The following is a 21,033-nucleotide window of genomic DNA, read 5'->3' as shown; positions in this document are numbered from 1 at the left end:
TGATTTTTAAAAAACAGCTTTGTGCATTTCCTGACAGCTGGACAGAAATTGTAATAAAATTGCAAGGGAGAAGTACTTCTGGCATAGTAGAGTACTTCTGGACCTTCAAAACTACTTTTTACGTAAAAGTAATAAAAATATTTGGCAAAAACTACCAAAATTAACCTTTTCAGAACTCCGGAAATATAAGATTGCAATAATCCAATGAGTGTTTATTCCAGATAAACGACTGAATTTTGGTAAGAACAGTGAGCTTGGTTGAATTTTATCTTGTCTGTCACCATCTTTGTTTCCCTAGTTCTGAGTCAGCTGGAAGTCATGCTTTTGCTCTATTATACCAATCGTGACTGCTTAAAATTTCAAAATTTAAGAAGGAAGTTATTTAAAAGCATCATATACCAAAAGCTGCAGCCTGTCTCTGGAGACTTATACTTAGCCCCACTGAACCCTGCCTACTCTGCTCAAAATTGAAATGAATGATCATTCGCCAACTCTTTTTCCATGAATGTTCCCTGCAAAATAACATTCCAAAGAACCCCATGAGCATTCTGTATGGCCATCTGCACTGGACTACCCAACACTGGTTCTGACACACGAGTTGGATGACCTTGGTTAAGCTACTTAAACTTTGATATATTCGTGTCATTTTTTTTTTTAATACTACAGATTGAACCCAGGGGTATTTAACTACTGAGCCATATACCCAGATCTTTTTAAATATTGTATTTAGAGACAGAGTCTCGCTGACTTGCTAAGTGCCTCACTAAGTTACTGAGACTGGCTTTGAACTTGCAATCCTCTGGCCTCAGCCGCTGGCATTACAGGTATACACCACCATAACTGGTAGGGCTTAGTGTCCTCATTTTTAAAACTGAATTATAATACTGCTATGCTGTAAGGTCATTATAAAGTTTGAATATTAGTGTTTATAAAGTACCTAGAGTCAAAAGTGACTACTTTTATTAATTATCTGTAATCCCCTCTTTAAAGTTCACAGAAGAAAACTTTATCTTGTATGCTACAATACCAACAATGCCGAGCTCAGCTCCTGGCACATTCTATAAAAAATAAGCATTCTATAGACACATGCTGAATGAATGAACGAGTACAAATAAAAGATGCTTAAAATTATATGTATGAATAGCAGTGTTTGTATAACTAGAGACATTCTCACTGAAAGACACTATATTTATAATGGGTACAAAGATTCAGCATGGACTATGGAGAGAGAAAGACATGCTTGACTTTTTTCTCCCATTTACTAGGTCTTTAATTTTAGGCTATTTATCATCTTCTCGGTCCCAGGTTTCCTCATCTGTTGAAAAAAGGGGATAATATGTAGCTTACAGAAGAATTGTTATGAGCTAAAGATAAAATATTAAACTAAGTAGTACAGTGCATGGCACATAGTGCAAGGAATTAATAAATATTATGATAAAATGACTCAACATTAGAGTTGCAAATGAATTATGTTTCAGAGGATGTTTAAAATAGTTTTAAAAATATAGCATTAATAAAAAAGGAATACATGTAGAAAGAACAAAAATTTTTTTAAAAAGGAATATTATTACAAACTCTATACCCACAATTTTGTTAACTTAAATGAAATGAACCAACACATGAAAAGATACAATCTCCCAAAACTCACACAAGGAGAAACAGATAATCTGAATAAAACTTTATCTATAGAGATATTAAATTCATATCTAAACCTAAGGGGGAAAAAAAAGATCAGGCCCAATTTCAATAACAAATTTCAATAGTGAATTCTACACAAATATTTTAAAAAATGTTATCTGTCTCAGATCACGGAGAGAACACTTCTTAACTCATTTTATGATACCAGCATTACTCTACTACATAAATCAGACAAAGGCATTACAAGAAAGGAAAACTACCAACTAATATCTCTTATGAAGACATATGTAAAATTCTTCAACAAGTATCATATCAGGAAATAGACTATAAAAAATGTAAACAAGTAACCATCACAAATAAGATATACTAGAGGTATGCAAAAGTAGTTCAACACTAAAAACATCAATTGATGTCACTTGTCACATTCACAAGTATAAAAATAAATATAACATCAATAGATGCAGTAGAAAAAGCATTTAACAAAATCCAATACTCATTAATGATAGAAATTCTCAGCAAATTAAGAATAGAGGTGAACTTCTTCAATGTAAAAATACAAAAATAAAATAAACTGCAAAATTGTTACAACTAAAATCATATTTACTGGTAAACATTTCCACCTAATTTCAGGAAAAAAGTAAGAACGTTCCTTTTCACCAATCCTATTAAACTTCATTCTGAAAGCCCTACCTCATGCAGTAAGAGAAGAAAAATAAATAAAAGATCAGTATATTAAGAAGGTGAAAAAACAAACAACTGTCTTTGCCTCCACGAAATTTATGAAGAGTCAACCAAAAAATTCCTTAACTAATAAGCAAAAACAGTAAGTATCCTATTCTCAGTGAGATTATAATCTAGTAGTTAAACAAATTTATAAACAAAGTAACACAAATCACAAGATTTGACTCTCTTTGTGATGATTAAACGGATACATAACAAACATCATTAGTTTCTGGCACGCTGTAATTATATTTGAAGAAAAGTCCTATGTTCATGAAAATGATATCCGTATTTATAAACATGTATATTCATGCATACATGTGCCTTATAACATCAGTATTATTCTTATGAATAAAAAAGTCAGCAATAAAAATGATAATAGAATGATTAAATTCATTTGTAAAATAGAAAAAACCATTTCTCCAGTGCAAATTAGTTATTTTCTTCTTACCATGGAAAATTATATAGGAGGAAAAACTTTCAGGAAAATAATAGAACTTTAAACTTTTCTTGAGAAAAGTTGTGTGGTACATATATAAAATATTAGATAAAATTTAAAAGAACTGGAAAGAAGATGAAAAAGAAAACATAGTAAAAATTTATTCTTTCATTTTATTAACATTTTTTGGTGGTGCTGGGGATTGAACACAGGGCCTCATGTATGCTAGGGCAGGTACTCTATCACTTAGGTATATACCCAGTCTCCAGTTTTCCTTCTTTTAAAACTTGTCAAGTTATTCTTATTTGTTTAATGGTCTCCTCCTTGATTTAGACATCAATACAAGACTTTCATCCTATTTTTATGAAACAACAGTGACATCCAGAGGCCAAGACAACAGCAGCTATAAAACAGTAGTCCACCTCACTACTGTTACTCGCTAAATAATCAGTTTGAAACTGTCAAGATCACATGCAGGAATTCAACAAGATGGATGAATGTAAACACTTAGATTTATCATCTAATTTCCAAATGTAATTCAGATAAATGTATATGTGTGTATTTGAATCTAGTTAATATATTCAATTGTGTGAAATTTAAATTACTAATATTTTAAATTTATATGTACTAGATGTCTGTAAAATACATTTAATAGTAATTAATCTATAAAAGCAGTGTTCTAAAAAACAGCTTAAATATCTTACCTTCTATCAAAATCAGACATTCATTTGAAAGTGGAAGAATACCATTATTTTTCACAAAATGAACAACTACTTTTCGTCCTCCTTGGTCTTTGGTGGTCCAGATCTCTGAATCATATAATGATGTATTTTGTAATTTGGTATTTGGAGTTTGAGTCACAGCATTTTGCAATATTATATCCAAATTGCCCTCATGTGGAACTTCTTGCCTGAAATCAATGACAATGAAGCATTTTAAAACAATTTTGGTATGATCTTAAAAATTCCAATTTAAGAAATTATGCAATTAAAAATTCCACTTTTTAATTTTTTAAATGAAAAATTTTTTTCCATTTTTAAAAATTTTTACAGACTGCATTTTGAATCATTGTACATAAATGGGGTACATCGTTCTGTTTCTATGGTTGTGCAGGATGTAGATTCATACCATTCATGTAAGCATACATATACATAGGGTAATGATGTCTGTCTCATTCCACCATTTTTCACACAACCCCTCTCATTTCCCTCTATGTAATCTAAAGTTCCTCCATTCTTCTCTCACACCCTACCCCCTTACATATAGATCAAGTCACACACTTTTTCTTAAATTGAGGAAATAACTCAAGGTGCAAATTAAATAATTTTATTCAACAGATAATTGATATTTTGTGGCTAGCAGATCTACATCATAATTTTGTTAACCACTGCCTAACTTTGAAATGAAGGTTACTTACTATTATTTTTAGTATCAATCTGTTCTTTGTAAAGAAGGTGAAGATTTCCAGTGGGAGAAAAAAATGCAGCAGCGCCCTCTCTCTTTCTTTATATAGTTAAACTCACTTTCACAGAGTACCTACTTTAAACCAATCTTACTTTAAATTTCCTTTAATAATTAGTAATTTTTAAAAGTCACATGGTTCAAGTATCATAGAGTAGAAATGGCATGATTTGGAAATTAAAAGGTCTATGTGCTTGTCCTGGTTCCATTAGTTATGTAACTGATAATGATTTCCTTATTTGTTTAAAAGAAGATCATAGGGGATTTGCTCACTGTCAGGACTTAAAACTATATATATATAATGCACATATACAAATAACTTTAACATGGGGCTGGAGTTGTGGCTCAGTGGCAGAGCTGGTAAGTGTGAGGCACTGGGCTCGATTCTTTGTACCACATTAAAAATAAATAAATAGAATAAGGGTATTGTATCTGTCTACAACTAAAATTAAATAAATAAATAAATAAAAAACAAATAATATGAAAACTTTTTATTTTGGAATACTTACACTGAATAACATTTAGGACAATGAAGTTTCACAGACTGAAAAAGTTTTTTGGGCTTATATGATCTCAATTTCGCTCGTATTCGATATTGTTGAGGAGCTTTTTGCTTCAAAATGGCACATAAGGGTGTTTTCTCCAAATACTGATGATCTGTAAGTACTGCAAATAATTTTTATGTCAAATCAGAATATTTTACAATAGTCTTTAAGTGTATTCATGACATCCCCCAGAACCAAATACATACTATAAAGTCAAATTAACTTATACTTTGTTAACTGTCAATTCCATGAAAGCAAAAGTTATACTACTCCTGGATGCATACCCAGGAACCATTAGCACAGTGCCAGGCACACAAGAGGTATCCAACAAATATACTGACTAAATGCGGAATACTTTGGGCATGAGATAATTTTTCTGGTAAGTGTACAATAAGTATTTTTATATGAAACTAATAGAGATTTCCTGGCTAAATTGGGGAAAACATTTCATCAAGAAAATGAGTATGTTACCCGTGGACTACTTTAAAATTTTCACTGTAATACTGATCTCTGTAACAACTCTATTAGGCAGTAGCTTAAGTTGTATTTGGCATTGTTCCACAGAATATAACAAAACACATTTGCTCAATATTAATTGCCAGACAAGTTCTTCTTCCTGGTATTTAAGTCCAGAGACTCTTTCCTGAACTTTCATTTATAATAAACAATTTTAAGAGTGACACAGGACATTAAGGGATACCAAATTGTCATGGTGTTAGTAGAGTACAAGAATGAAAAGAGGCTGGTGAGAAGGAAAGGAAAGAGGAGGGTGAAGGGAGGAAAAAGAGGGAAGGGAGGAGAAAGAGAAGAAATAAAAGAGTAACATTGGAAAAAAGTGAAAAGCAATAGAGGCTTAGCCTGGTAAAATGAAAAGGTTTGGGATAGCAGTGGTCAGTTTATACAGGGATAAGTACAAAACTGCTGGTGACCTTCTGTGTAAGGCAGCAACCCTTACTCTGCTTGCTAAACATGCTAGCTTAATACTTTCCTATTTTCTTTATTTTAATTTCTATTATTTATTTTTTATTGTTTGTTCTATATAGTTTTACATGACAGTAGAATGCATTTTGATTCACTGTACACAAATGGAACAACTGTTCATTTCTTTGGTTGTATATGATGGAGTCACACCATTTGTGTAATCATACATGTACACAGGCTAACTTTCTTTGTCTCGTTCTACCACCTCTCCTACCCCCGCTCCTCCCCTTCCCTCATTTTTTTTTTTACACAATCCAAGTTCCTCCATTCTTCCATTACCACTGCCTCCCGCCCTATTATGTATCAGCATCCACTTATCAGAGAAAACACTTGGACTTTGTTTTTTAGAGATTGGCTTATCTTGCTTAACATAATATTCTCCAACTCCATCCATTTACCTGCAAATGCCATAATTTTATTCTCCTTTAAGGCTGAGTAATATTCCATTGTGTATACATACCACAGTTTCTTTATAAATTTGTCTATTGGATTCATCCATCTAGCTTAGTTCCACAATCTAGCTATTGTGAATTGACCTACTATAAACATTGATGTGGATGCATCACCCTAGTAGTATGCTAATTTTAAGTCCTTTGGATATAGGCCAAGGAGTGGGATAGCTAGGTCAAATGGTGGTTTCATTCCAAGTTTTCTAAGGAATCTCCACACTGCTTTCCAGAGTGGATGCAGCAATTTGCAATCCCACCAGCAATGTATGAGCATACCTTTTTCCCCACATCCTCGCCAACACCTTTTGTTGCTTGTATTCTTGACAATAGCTATTCTAATTAGAGTTATGAAATCTTAGGGCAGTTCTGATTTGCATTTCTCTAATTACTAGAGAAGTTTAACATTTTTTCATATGTTTATTGATTGTCTGTCTTCTGTGAAGTGTCTGCTCATTTCCTTAGCCCATTTGTTGACTGGGTTATTGTATTTTTGGTGTTAATTTTTTTTTTTTTTTTTTTTTTTTTATTGTAAACAAATGGGATACATGTTGTTTCTCTGTTTGTACATGGCGTAAAGGCATACCATTTGTGTAATCATAAATTTACATAGAGCAATGTTGTTTGATTCATTCTGTTATTTTTTTTCCCTTCCCCCCACCCCTCCCACCCCTCTTTACCCTCTATACAGTAGTTCCTTCCTCTATACTTGCCCCCCTCCCTAACCCTAACTCTAACCCTTCCCTCCCCCCCATTATGTGTCAACCTCCACTTATTAGCGATATCATTCGTCCTTTGGCTTTTTGAGATTGGCTTATCTCACTTAGCATGATATTCTCCAATTTCATCCATTTGCCTGCAAATGTCATAATTTTATCATTCTTTATGGCTGAGTAATATTCCATAGTATATATATACCACAGTTTCTTTATCCACTCATCAATTGAAGGGCATCTAGGTTGGTTCCACAGTCTGGCTATTGTGAATTGAGCAGCTATGAACATTGATGTGGCTGTATTTCTGTAGTATGCAGATTTTAAGTCCTTTGGGTATAGGCCAAGGAGTGGGATAGCTGGGTCAAATGGTGGTTCCATTCCAAGTTTTCTAAGGAATCTCCACACTGCTTTCCATAGCGGCTGCACTAATTTGCAGCCCCACCAGCAGTGTATGAGTGTACCTTTCTCCCCACATCCTCGCCAACACCTGTTGTTGCTCGTATTCTTGATAATCGCCATTCTAATTGGGGTGAGATGGAACCTTAGGGTGGTTTTGATTTGCATTTCTCTTATTACTAGAGATGTTGAACATTTTTCCATATGTTTGTTGATTGCTTGTAGATCTTCTTCTGTGAAGTGTCTATTCATTTCCTTAGCCCATTTGTTGACTGGACTGTTTGAATTCTTGGAGTAGAGTTTTTTGAGTTCTTTATAGATTCTGGAGATTAGTGCTCTATCTGAAGTATGATTGGCAAAGATATTCTCCCACTCTGTAGGCTCTTTCTTCGCATTGCTGATAGTTTCCTTTGCTGAGAGAAAGCTTTTTAGTTTGAATCTATCCCAGTGGTTGATTCTAGCTTTTATTTCTTGTGCTATGGGAGTCCTGTTAAGGAAGTCTGGTCCTAGACCAACAAGATGAAGATTTGGACCTACTTTTTCTTCTATAATCTGCAGGGTCTCTGGTCTGATTCCGAGGTCCTTAATCCATTTTGAGTTTAGTTTCGTGCATGGTGAGAGATATGGGTTTAGTTTCATTCTGTTGCATATGGATTTCCAATTCTCCCAGCACCATTTGTTGAAGAGGCTATCTTTTCTCCATTGCATATTTTTGGCCCCTTTGTCTAGTATGAGAAAATTGTATTTATTTGGGTTTGTGTCCGTGTCCTCTATTCTGTACCATTGATCTACCTTTCTATTTTGGTACCAATACCATGCCGTTTTTGTTACTATAGCTTTGTAGTAGAGTTGAAGATCTGGTATTGCAATACCCCCTGTTTCACTCTTCCTGCTAAGGATTGCTTTAGCTATTCTGGGTTTCTTATTCTTCCAGATGAATTTCATAATTGCCTGCTCTATTTCTGTAAGGTACGTCATTGGGATTTTAATTGGAATTGCATTGAATTTGTATAGCACTTTAGGTAGTATGGCCATTTTGACAATATTAATTCTTCCTATCCAAGAACATGGAAGATCTTTCCATCTTCTAAGGTGTTCTTTAATTTCTTTCTTTAGTGTTGTATAGTTCTCATTGTAGAGGTCTTTCACCTCTTTTGTGAGATTGATTCCCAAGTATTTTATTTTTTTCGAGGCTATTGTGAATGGGGTAGTTTTCCTAATTTCTCTTTCTGAAGATTCATCACTTATGTATAAAAATGCGTTGGATTTATGGGCATTGATCTTGTAACCTGCTACTTTACTGAAATCACTTATGAGTTCTAAGAGTTTTCTGGTGGAATTTCCAGGTTCCTCTAAATATATAATCATGTCATCAGCGAACAGGGATAGTTTGAGTTCTTCTTTTCCAATTCGTATCCCTTTAATTTCTTTGGTTTGTCTAATTGCTCTGGCCAGAGTCTCAAGAACGATGTTGAATAGAAGTGGTGAAAGAGGGCATCCCTGCCTTGTTCCAGTTTTTAGGGGGAATGCTTTCAGCTTTTCACCATTTAGAATGATATTAGCCATGGGCTTAGCATAAATGGCCTTTACAATATTAAGGAATGTTCCCACTATCCCTATTTGTTCTAGTGTTTTGAGCATGAAGGGGTGCTGTATTTTATCAAATGCTTTTTCTGCGTCTATTGAAATAATCATGTGATTCTTGACTTTAAGTCTATTAATATGTTGAATTACGTTTATTGATTTCCTGATGTTGAACCAACCTTGCATCCCTGGGATGAAACCCACTTGATCATGGTGCACTATCTTTTTAATATGTTTTTGTATGCGATTTGCTAAAATTTTGTTGAGAATTTTTGCGTCGATGTTCATTAAGGATATTGGTCTGAAATTTTCTTTCCTTGATGAGTCTCTGTCTGGTTTAGGTATCAGTGTGATATTGGCTTCATAGAATGAGTTTGGGAGGGTTCCCTCCTCTTCTATTTTATGGAATACTTTGAGAAGTATTGGAATGAGCTCTTCCTTAAAGGTTTTGTAGAACTCGGCTGAGAACCCATCTGGTCCCGGACTTTTCTTTGTTGGTAGGCTTTTGATGACTTCTTCTATTTCAGTACTTGAAATTGGTCTATTTAAATTGTTTATGTCCTCCTCATTCAGTTTAGGCAATTCATATGTCTCTAGAAACCTGTTGATGTCTTCGAAATTTTCTATTTTGTTGGAGTATAGATTTTCAAAATAGCTTCTAATTATGTTTTGTATTTCCATCCTGTCTGTAGTGATATTTCCTTGTTCATTCCGAATTTTAGTGATTTGGGTTTTCTCTCGTCTTCTCTTTGTTAGTGTGGCTAAAGGTTTATCAATTTTGTTTATTTTTTCGAAGAACCAACTATTTATTTTGTCAATTTTTTGTATTGTTTCTTTTGTTTCAATTTCATTGATTTCAGCTCTGAGTTTAACAATTTCCTGTCTTCTACTACTTTTGGTGCTGTTCTGTTCTTCTTTTTCTAAGGCTTTGAGCTGTAGTGTTAGGTTGTTTATTTGTTGAGTTTTACTTCTTTTATTAAATGCGCTCCATGAAATAAATTTCCCTCTAAGTACTGCTTTCATAGTGTCCCAGAGGTTTTGATATGATGTTTCTTTGTTCTCATTTACCTCTAAGAATTTTTTAATTTCCTTCTTAATATCTTCTGTTATCCATTCATCATATAATAGCATATTGTTTAACCTCCAGATGTTGGAATAGTTTCTGTGTTTTACTCTTTCATTTATTTCTAACTTCAATCCATTATGATCTGATAGAATACATGCTAGTGTCTCTATCTTCTTGTATTTGCTAACATTAGCTTTGTGGCATAATATATGGTCTATTTTAGAGAAGGATCCATGTGCTGCTGAGAAGAAAGTGTATTCACTCTTGGTTGGATGGAATATTCTATAAATGTCCGTTAAGTCTAAATTATTGATTGTGTTGTTGAGATCTATGGTTTCTTTGCTCAATTTTTGTCTGGAAGATCTGTCCAGTGGTGAGAGCGGCGTGTTAAAATCACCTAGTATTATTGTGTTGTGGTCTATTTGGTTTCTGAAATTGAGAAGGATTTGTTTGACATACATAGATGAGCCACTGTTTGGGGCATAGATGTTTATGATTGTTATATCTTGCTGATTTATGCTTCCCTTAAGCAGTATGAAATAACCTTCTTTATCCCTTCTGACTAACTTTGGCTTGAAGTCCACATTATCGGAAATGAGGATGGATACTCCAGCTTTTTTGCTGAGTCCATGTGCATGGTATGTTTTTCCCCATCCTTTCACCTTTAATCTATGGGTATCTTTTTCTATGAGGTGAGTCTCTTGCAGGCAACATATTGTTGGATCTTTCTTTTTAATCCAGTCTGCCAGTCTATGTCTTTTGATTGATGAATTCAGGCCATTAACGTTCAGGGTTATTATAGAGAAATGATTTGGTTTCCCGGTCATTTGGTTCATTTTTAAAATTTTGTTTATTTATTTGTTTGACACAACTTGTTTCCTCCTTTATTTGACAATTCCTTTAGGATAATTCCTCCCTTTGCTGATTTGCTTCTTTGTTTTTCATCTCTTCCTCATGGAATATTTTGTTGAGAATGTTCTGTAATGCTGGCTTTCTTTTTGTAAATTCTTTTAGCTTTTGTTTATCATGGAAGGATTTTATTTCATCGTCAAATTTGAAGGTAAGTTTTGCTGGGTATAAGATTCTTGGTTGGCATCCATTTTCTTTCAGGGCTTGAAAAATGTTGTTCCAGGACCTTCTAGCTTTTAGGGTCTGGATTGAAAAATCTGCTGATATGCGTATTGGTTTCCCCCTGAATGTAATTTGGTTCTTTTCTCTCACAGCCTTTAAAATTCTGTCTTTATTTTGTATGTTAGGTATTTTCATTATAATGTGCCTTGGTGTGGGTCTGTTGTAATTTTGTGTATTTGGAGTCCTGTAAGCCTCTTGAACTTGATTTTCCATTTCATTCTTCAGATTTGGGAAATTTTCTGATATTATTTCATTGAATAGGTTGTTCATTCCTTTGACTTGTTTCTCTAGGCCTTCCTCAATCCCAATAATTCTTAAATTTGGCCTTTTCATGATATCCCATAGTTCTTGTAGATTCTGTTCATGATTTCTTACCATCTTCTCTGTTTGTTCAGCTTTGTTTTCAAGGTTAAATATTTTGTCTTCAATGTCTGAGGTTCTGTCTTCCAGGTGTTCTATCCTATTGGATATGCTTTCTATGGAGTTCTTAATTTGGTTTATTGTTTCCTTCATGTCAAGGATTTCTGTTTGGTTTTTTTTTCAATATCTCTAACTCTTTATTGAAATGATCTTTTGCTTCCTGTATTTGCTCTTTTAACTGTCGATTGGTGCGATCAATCAATGCTTGCATTTGCTCTTTCATCTCATCATTCAATGCTTGCATTTGCTCTTTCATCTCCTCGTTTGCTTCTCTGATCATTTTAATTATGTACATTCTGAACTCCTTTTCTGTCATTTCTTCTACCATGCTGTCATTGGGTTTTATTGATGTAACATCTAGATTTGTTTGCAGCATTTTCTTTCCTTGTTTTCTCATGTTGTTCAGATATCAGTGGACCGCTGAGATATTGCAGATTTCCTCTGTTGATTTACAATGACCCTGAAGATTTCTATATATATCCCCTCTTAGCCTTCAGTAGGCTGAAGTCTTGGAGGAGGTTGATAATGCGGTGCTCCACAAGGAAGCTGCCTCTCTAGGAGTGGTGGCCTTCAGGTGGGGTATATTCCCTGTTAGTGGGCAGAGGTGCCTCCACTTGTTGACCAATGGTCATCCAAAGGGGACCTAGGCTGTGGGCTGAGGCAAGGCCTGTTTGGGCCTGAGCCTCTGGTTTTACCGTCCTTGTGGGAAACCTCACCCAGCAGGGAAGACTCACCCGGTGGGGAGGTCTCGCTGGTCAGTTTCCTCCTAGAGGTTCCCCTCAATTTACATCTACTGCCTGGGCTGGGCTGCCTTCCTCTGCAAAGTTTCCAGGGGCCCGGCCCTACCTCCTGGGCCTGGGAGCCTCACCCTTCGCAGATGAATCTCCTTAGGCTGCCCCTCCTCAGAGAATTTGCCCATAGGCCTGGAACCTTCGCTCCGCCCTAAGCCTGTCTCTGTGCGGCTCTTCCACCCAGAAGCCTCCTAGATCCTGGGACCCTGTTCTGCACCTAATCGCCTGGCTGCGTGGCCCCTCCTCTGAGCAGCCACCTGTGGCCCCGAACAATCGCTCTGAGTCCCAGAGACCCGCCACAGGCCTCTTCCTCCAGACAGCTGCCCAGTATGCCGGTGCGGTCACTAGGAGTCCAAGAAACTCACTTCGTGCCTCCTCCTCCCACCAACCACCCGTAGCCCGGGGCAATCAATCACTCCGAGTCGAAGTGACCCTGCCCGTTCCTCCTCCTTCTCCAGATAACCCCCCGGGTGTTCAGGAGCAGTCCCTCTGAGTGGCTCTGAATCCACGTGACCCGCTGCACGGGTCCTCTGGGCCACCGCCCGGAGCTCTGGTGTGGTCCCTCAAGACCAAGCGTCCCACCACGCTTCTCCTCCAGGCAGCCCCCCTGTGTTCAGGAGCTGTCACTTTAAGACCAAATAACTCACCACTCGCCTTCTCCTCTGAGCAGCCGCCTGGAGCGCTAATGCAGTCACTGCGAGTCCAAAGGACCCGCCGCGCTCCTTCTCCTCCTTCTCCTACTCCTCCGGGCAGGCCCCGGGGTTCAGAAGTGGTCAGGGTCCAAACAGCTCGCCACGCAGCCCCTTCTCTGGCAACCGCCTGTAGTTCCCGTATAGTCGCCCGAATCCAAGCGGCTGCTCCTCTTCCTCCTCGTCCTCAGGGCAGGCCCCGGGGTTCAGAAGCGTCGTTCTGATTCCAAACAGCTCGCCGCGCGGCTTCTCCTCTGGCAACCGCCTGCAGCTCTGGCGCAGTCTCTCGGAATCCAAGTGGCCACGCTCCTCTCCTCCTCCTCAGGGCAGGCCCTGGTGTCCTGAGTCCACACAGTTCTCCCCGCCTCTCCTCCCCCGGGCAGCCGCCGGAGCCCCAGTGGCTGCTCCGAGTCCCAGCGCTGTGCCGCCGGCCTCCTCTATGGCGCTCCAGCGGGGGGAGGGGCGTCTCGCCGGCAGTTCTACTTCACAAAGTTTCCTGCGTTCCGGGACCCCCGTCCCATCCGGGATGCCCCCCCAGGGGGTGAGAGTCACCCGGCTACTTTGAGTTGGTCCCAAGCGTCTCAATATCTCCTCTCTTGAATCCTGAGTTCTGGAGCAACACGTAATGCAGCCACCCTCTAGGCCGCCATCTTGAAAACCTTTTTTTTTTTTTTTTTTTTGCGGTATTGGGGATCGAACTCAGGGCCTTGTACTTGTGAGGCAAGCACTCTACCAGCTGAGCTATCTCCCCAGCCCGGTGTTGTTTTTTTTTAGTGCTTTATAAATTCTGGAGATTAGTGCTTTATCTGAAGTGCAAATGGTAAAGATTTTCTCCCACTCTGTAGGCTCTCTCTTCACACTATTGATTGTTTTCTTTGCTGAGAAGAAGGTTTTTAGTTTGAATTCATGACATTTATTGATTCTTGTTTTTATTTCTTGCACTTTGGGAGTCTTGTTAAGGAAGTCTACTCCTAAGCTGACATGATGAAGATTTGGGACTACTTATTCTTTTATTAGGTGCGGGGCCTCTGTCTAATTCCTAGGTCCTTGATCCATTTTGAGTTGAATTTTGTGCAGAGTGAGAGATAAGGGTTTAGTTTAATTTTGCTGTATATGGATTTGAAGTTTTTCCAGCACCATTTGTTGAAGAGGTTATCATTTCTCCATTGTATGTTTTTGACACCCTTGTCTAGTATGAGATAACTGTACTTATGTGCACTTGTCTCTGTGTCCTCTATCCTGCACCACTGATCTATTTTGATGCCAATACTATGCCATTTTTGTTACTATTAGATTTATTATGGTTGATTTTATATCCTGCTACTTTGCTAAATTCATATATTAGTTCTAGAAGCTTTCTGGTGGAAATTTTGGATCCTCTAAACATAGAATCATGTCACTGGCAAATAGTAATAGTTTGAGTTCTTCTTTTCCTATTCCTATCCCTTTAATTTCTTTGGTCTGTTTAATTGCTCTGGCTAGAGTTTCAAGAACTTTGTTGAATAGGAGTGGTGAAAGAGGGCATCCCTGTCTCGTTCCAGTTTGTAGAAGGAATGCTTTCAATTTTTCTCCATTTAGAATGATGTTGGCCTTGGGCTTAGCATAGACGGACTTTATAATGTTGAGGTATGTTCCTACTATCTGTTTTTTCTAATGTTTTGAACAGGAAGGGGTGCTGTATTTTATCAAATGCTTTTTCTGCATCTATTGAGACGATCATATTATTCTTAACTTTAAGTCTACTGATGTGATGAATTACATTTATTGATTTCTGTATGCCGAACCAACCTTGCATCCCTGGGATTAACCCCACTTGACCATGGTGTGCTATCTTTTTAATATGTTTTTTTTTTTTATGTGATTTACCAGAATTTTGTTAAGAATTTTTGCAGCAGCACATGGATCCTTCTCTAAAATAGACCATATGTTATGCCATAAAGCTACTCTTAACAAATACAGAAAAATAGAGATACTACCTTGCATTCTATTAGATCATAATGGAATGAAATTAGAAATCAGTGATAAAATAAAAAACAGAAACTACTCCAGCACCTGGAGACTAAATAATATACTATTGAATGATGCAGGGATAACAAGACATGAGGGGGAAATAAAAACATTCTTAGAGGTAAAGGAGAACAATGATAGAACATATCAAAATCTCTGGGACACTATGAAAGCAGTACTAAGAGGAAAGTTCATTGCATGGAGTGCATTCAGTAAAAGAAGAAAAGGTCAACAAATAAATGACCTAACATTACAGCTCAAAGCTCTAGGAAAAGAAGAATACATTAACACCAAAAGTAGTAGAGAAGACAGGAAATAATTAAAAATCAGAGGTGAAATCAATGAAACTGAAACAAGAGAAACAATTCAAAAAATTGACAAATCAAAAAGTTGGTTCTTTGAAAAAATAAACAAAATTGATAAACCCTTATCCGCACTAATGAAGAGACGGAGAGAGAAAACTCAAATTACTAAAATTTGTGATGAAAAAGGAACTATCAGGACAGACACTACTGAAATACTTTCCTACTTTCAAAAATGGAATGGGTGGCACAAACTTTATGACACTCAAATGGTTAGGATTACAACTTCCTATCCCTAGCTTTAATCCAACTAAACCATCATTGAATAAATTTTCCGTCAAGGAGGTAAGAGGCCAAGAATTCAGTGTTTTGCTGTTGTTCTGTTTTAAAAACTAAAAGGCCACAGGTAGATGCAATCAGTTTAGTATAAAATTGGCACTTACTTTAATTCATATTTTGAGACAAAGTTTTTAACTTTTCATTAAAAAACTTTCAAACTTAAAGAAAATTACAAGAACAATACAAAGAACCTCTACGTTAAGCTTCAACAACTGTTAAATTCTGTCACGTTTACCTTTGTCGGTCTGCCTTTATCTCTCTCTGCATATATATTTTTATTATTGAAATATTTTAGAATAATTTTTAGATACTATGCTTCTTTCTGCCAAATACTTCAGTGTGTATTTCACAAGAACAAGATCTTGCATTGACATAGTTACAGAACAATTTTCAACATCAGAACATTTAACATGAATTTAATATTATCATTGAATAGACATTATTCAAATTTCTGCAACTATTTCCAAAATGTTCTCTATAGCATTTTATTTTTGGGTCCAGAGTCCAATCCTACTTTTATTTTTTTTTCTTTCATGACATTTATTTGATAAGTTCAGGCCACTTACTTCATAGAATAAATATCAATTTGGGTGCGTCTTGTTTTTCCCTCAGCCTCAAATGCATTTTTGGCAAAAAGACAATATCTGTGATAATGTGTGCTGCTCAGTGCATCCATCAAAGGGAATATGATAGTGGTGTTTCCATGACTCGGGATATGACTTTTTTCCAGTTGGTTAAGGTGATTAGTGTACTATAAACTTACTATTTTCCACCCTCATGCTTAGTAAGGATGTACCTACCTAAGAAAAAGCAAACACGCTGTGCTTCATCAAACATTGAAGACCCAACAGCTTAGGAGCCTCTAATTCACAACTAAATCAATAATTATTATCATGGTTGCAAAATGGTGGATTTTTTCCTAATTTAATGTTCCTTTTACATTTATTAGTGGTCATTCTACCATAAGTAAGAGATTTCCATTCAATCCCATTTATTCACTCTGCTATTTGTTATCAACATGAGCTCATACAATGAGTCCTAATCCATCACTATTATTATATATTTTGATGCTCAAATTGTTCTAGATATGACAATCATAGTTGAGAATTTCCTTATTTTCTGGCACTATATTTCAGATTTGTCTTATAATTCTCTTGTCCTAGCCCTCGAATCTGCTATTTCTCCAAGAAACCCTTGAATATTTTTTAAAAAAAATCTGTAGACTAGGTATATTTATTGTTCATGGAGTATCCTTGCCTCTGTGCCCTGCCATGGATGCAGGTGGGCATATGTACATATATACTGGTATATACACACACACGTACTCTTGTATAAATATGTATACATGTGAATACATGGATATGTACACACACGCACACACACACACCTCACCATTTCTGTAGTTGTCTATAAAACCATGCCATGATTACATGGCATCTTCAGTTGCAATATAATACCAAGTTTTATTGAGTGTTTCCCCATTCCATATTTTGTATATCCTTTCTCTCATATGAGAAACTCAAATCTTTATAATAGTATACATCACTTAATTAAACTGTGCTTGAAATAATTTTCTGAAAAAAATTTTTTTACCTTAGCTGAAGTAACAAAAGGAATATATCTGATATGTATATTAGCACTGCTAACATTAAATAAGTTCTGTGGAATATTATAAGAAGCTCCTTTATCTGCATATTGTTGAAGATATAGTGTGAATGGATTAAAATTTTCACAGAACATATTCTAGATCCTCAAACTAAAAATAAACCCTGATGCACACTTAAATTGTACAATGATATCTTTTATAAATCTTAAGAGATACATGAGTTAAAATATGTATTCAATTAGAGACAGGTATCTGCATGGGTTCCATTTTTATGCCAGTATAGGATGAGATAGAGGAATAAAAGTTATATTAGGCAAGAAGACTTAGTTAAGTATAAGGGTGAACATTACTGTAGTATTATTCCTTATCTTGAAAATGATATGTGGACTTACTTGTAGCAGACAGCTGTTGACATCTTTCTACCTCATATAGCGATACTGATCCAGAGCCTACAGGAAGAAGAAAAAACCTAACAATTACAAATTTACTGTGACACTGAAAACTATAAAACAAAGCTGAGATAAATTGAAGAATATCTAAATAAATGCTGACATAAGTTATCATCATGTTTTGAAATGTTAAGATATCAATTTTCCCCCAAATATTCTGCAGATTAACTACAATTCTAATCAAAATACCCTGGGCATTATCACAGAAATTGTTAAGCAGATACTATTACTTAAGGGGAAATGCAAAGAATCTAGAACAGTGAACAAAATCTTGAAAAAGAATAATATTGTAGGATTTATACTAAATGACTTCAAGACTTACTATAAAGTTATAGTAATCAAGACAATATAGTACTGGTATAAAGACTGACAAATTAAAGTAATTAAATATAGACTTTATAAATAAACCTGTTTAGAATTTTTGATATCTGCAACTTCTTTAAAATGAACCAAAAAAGAGAGACTGATGAACAAAAGGACAAATAGGTAGACCAATATGTGACAAAGCAAATAAACGAAAATGCAAATTAGAGAATCTAGGTACTGAGTATATGATTATTCTCTCTACAATTGTTTTAACTTTGTTGTATATTTTAAACATTCTTATGACATCAAAAAAATACACTGTGAAAATGGAGAATTGAACAAAACAGCAAACTTATTAAATGTAATACAATGACCTGATGAACAGCATAAAACAGGATTTTACTTTAATAAGCAAAAGTAATACCAGTAATTTATAAAATGCTCTCAAATTTATAAAATGAGGATTTAAGATAAGTATTTTGCAATTGCTTTATCTTCTATTCTGTTAACAGTCTATTATTTGTTTAATGGAGCATCATATACAACACATGCATGATCAGCCTTTCTTTTTCAGCATCACTAATGACTTAAGAACACAAAGCAAGAGAACGTGGAGAGATAGCTCAAGGTAAAATGGTACAATTTCAATGAACCTAATTTATTACTTAGTATCTACCATTCCAAAATGAAGTGTAAACAATGCAGAAACCAAAAGAGCAAATGAGAAAATATGGTAATATATATATACATGATCTACTAGAAATTGAGGAAAAGCCTAAAGGACCTAAAAGAAAATCACATTAAAAGTAAGAACAGACAATTAAAAAAAAAAAAAAGAATAAAAAGAGTTGTTAAATATATTGAGATTATTCAAGTTTCCACGTGCTCATGAAAATTAGGTAAGACATTACCTTTTAACTGCCAAATTGTCAAAAAGTTACACACATTGTTAACCTCTAGAACTGTGAGGTTGTGAGGAAACCACATTATCCTATGCTGAATATTCAGGTACAAATTCTGATAGCCTTTTTTGTAAGAAATTTGGCAGCATCTATTAACATAAAACATATGCCTACCCTTTGATATATCAACTCCACTTGTAGGAGTTGTTGTTGTTGTTTTTTAAGAGAAGTAAAAGCATAGAAGTAAATATGTTTAATATTTATTAAAACATTACTTGCAATAATAAAGCATTTGTTGACAACCTAAATGTCTACCAAATGGAGAATGGCTAAATAAATATTGTTATGCCTGTATTATACAATACTGTGTGATTACTAAAATAATGTTTTAAGCTATATGAATCAGTACAGAGAGAGATTTATAATATACTGTTAAAGAAAGCAACAATTATAGCATGATTGCATTTTGGTAAAAAATTCAGAGCAAAGTCTTATTTCTTTATGTGTAGTTAGTTATATACATCTATAGAAATATGAAGGTATTCACGGAATTAAACTATTAACCTTACTTCAGACAAAAAGGTATAGAGGGGCTATAGGCATACAGAAAGCATTCAATTTAATATTATGATGTGTATTACTCTGTAATTTAAAAACAATAAAATACTTTTAGAAGAAGAAAAGATATTGTAAGAAAGTATAACTACAAATTACACTATCTCTAAGTGGCTGTCAATTTAAATAATTGGTCTTTTAATGGTAGTGTGAGTAGTCATATATCAGGCTAAAACACGATTATTGAGGTGACAGGAAATGAAGAAAATTTTTAAGACAGAATGAGGAAATAAATTTAAAACCCAGAGAATCAAATATAGCCTGTATTTGAACTTGACTTGGTTTATCATCAGTCAATAAAACTAAATACCTCTGGGCAAATTACATGATGCCTGTGACTCAAAGTCTTAGTTTCCTTTCTGTAAAAGAGGGAAAATAATACATCTCACAGTACTATTGTTAAGGTAAAAAAATAATACACACAGGCATTTACTAAATGCTTTTTGAAGGAAAGCAGCACAATCATCCTTTGTTCCTTTTAGAAATTGACAAGTGAAAATAGTTGCCTAGGAAATTAATAAAATTTTTAATTAAGGAATTAATTAAAATTTTAAATTAAGGAATTTTTAACAAAAATTAATACACACATTATATATATCACAAATCAAGTAATCACTATTACCCTAATTTGAAAATGCAATTATAAATTTAAGGAGGTATGCTTAATCTTTAGGGTGTTCTGTAATATATATGTATGAATAAAATGAGAGAGATAGAAACTGTAAGACATTACAGAAAATAATGAAGCTGATGCAGCTATTTCATTTATTAGGAACTAAACTGTCAAAATTAAAAACTGTGGGGCTAGAGAGATAGCTCAGCTGGTAGAGTGCTTCAAGCACAAGGCCCTGAGTTCGATCCCCAGTACTGAAAAAGAAAAAAAAAGAAAAAAAAAAAACCTGTCCTTACTTGAAAGAGCTGGAAAGCTGTCCTCATGTTCTGATTGACAGACAACATCTGAACGTTGACCAGCTGTCAAATCTGCAGATTCTAAAGCTCTAAAATTGAAAGAATATAATTTCAAATTTTGCAACACAAAATCAAAACAGTAAGCTTAGCTCCAGTCATAAAATCCAGGATTTCATTGAAACTGCTTATATAATTTCCTATGTAATTGCAAATAGTCTACAGCTTCTATCAGATTCCTTCTATCAGGGTTCCACGGCCCTCATAATTAAAATCCTGAGGTTAGAAAGATAAAAGTGGAACAGAAAGGCAATGAAATACCACAAACAAAAATAAGCTGGGAATTTAACAGATGACACTCTGAATCAGAACAATCTCACTCTAGATTCAAGAAATGAAATAATGAAATGTTATGTTGTTATATATTACAATATGAATAAAAATAACAAAATTAGTAAAATAAAAGTTTCTTTAGTTTTAATGACAAATTCATTGAAACATGAAAATTTAGATAATACCTATCAATCTACTGTTCGGTAAAATTCAGTGTTTTCTATCTCTAGAGATACATAGAAGTT

The 21,033-nt window shown here is 35.1% G+C and overlaps 1 protein-coding gene across 9 annotated transcripts in view; it reads right to left on the bottom strand.

The window, feature by feature from the left end:
* The window catches only part of POT1 (protection of telomeres 1), a 108,150-nt gene that overhangs the window by 19,401 nt on the left and 67,716 nt on the right, over window positions 1–21,033 (bottom strand). For all 9 annotated transcript variants that reach the window (XR_013765701.1, XM_079150911.1, XM_079150912.1 and 6 more), the window contains 4 exons: window positions 20,459–20,547; window positions 17,670–17,726; window positions 4,768–4,924; window positions 3,502–3,707 (listed from right to left, as the gene is read on the bottom strand). Coding sequence is in view for 8 of the 9 variants with exons in the window: in XM_079150911.1 (XP_079007037.1) it covers window positions 3,502–3,707; window positions 4,768–4,924; window positions 17,670–17,726; window positions 20,459–20,547 (509 nt within the window). In the remaining variant the exon portion in view is untranslated. The remainder of the gene's footprint in view (window positions 1–3,501; window positions 3,708–4,767; window positions 4,925–17,669; window positions 17,727–20,458; window positions 20,548–21,033) is intronic.

Source organism: Sciurus vulgaris (assembly GCF_902686455.1).
Source record: "Sciurus vulgaris genome assembly, chromosome: 8".
NCBI lineage: Eukaryota > Metazoa > Chordata > Mammalia > Rodentia > Sciuridae > Sciurus > Sciurus vulgaris.
This window is presented reverse-complemented; position numbering and strand designations above follow the sequence as displayed.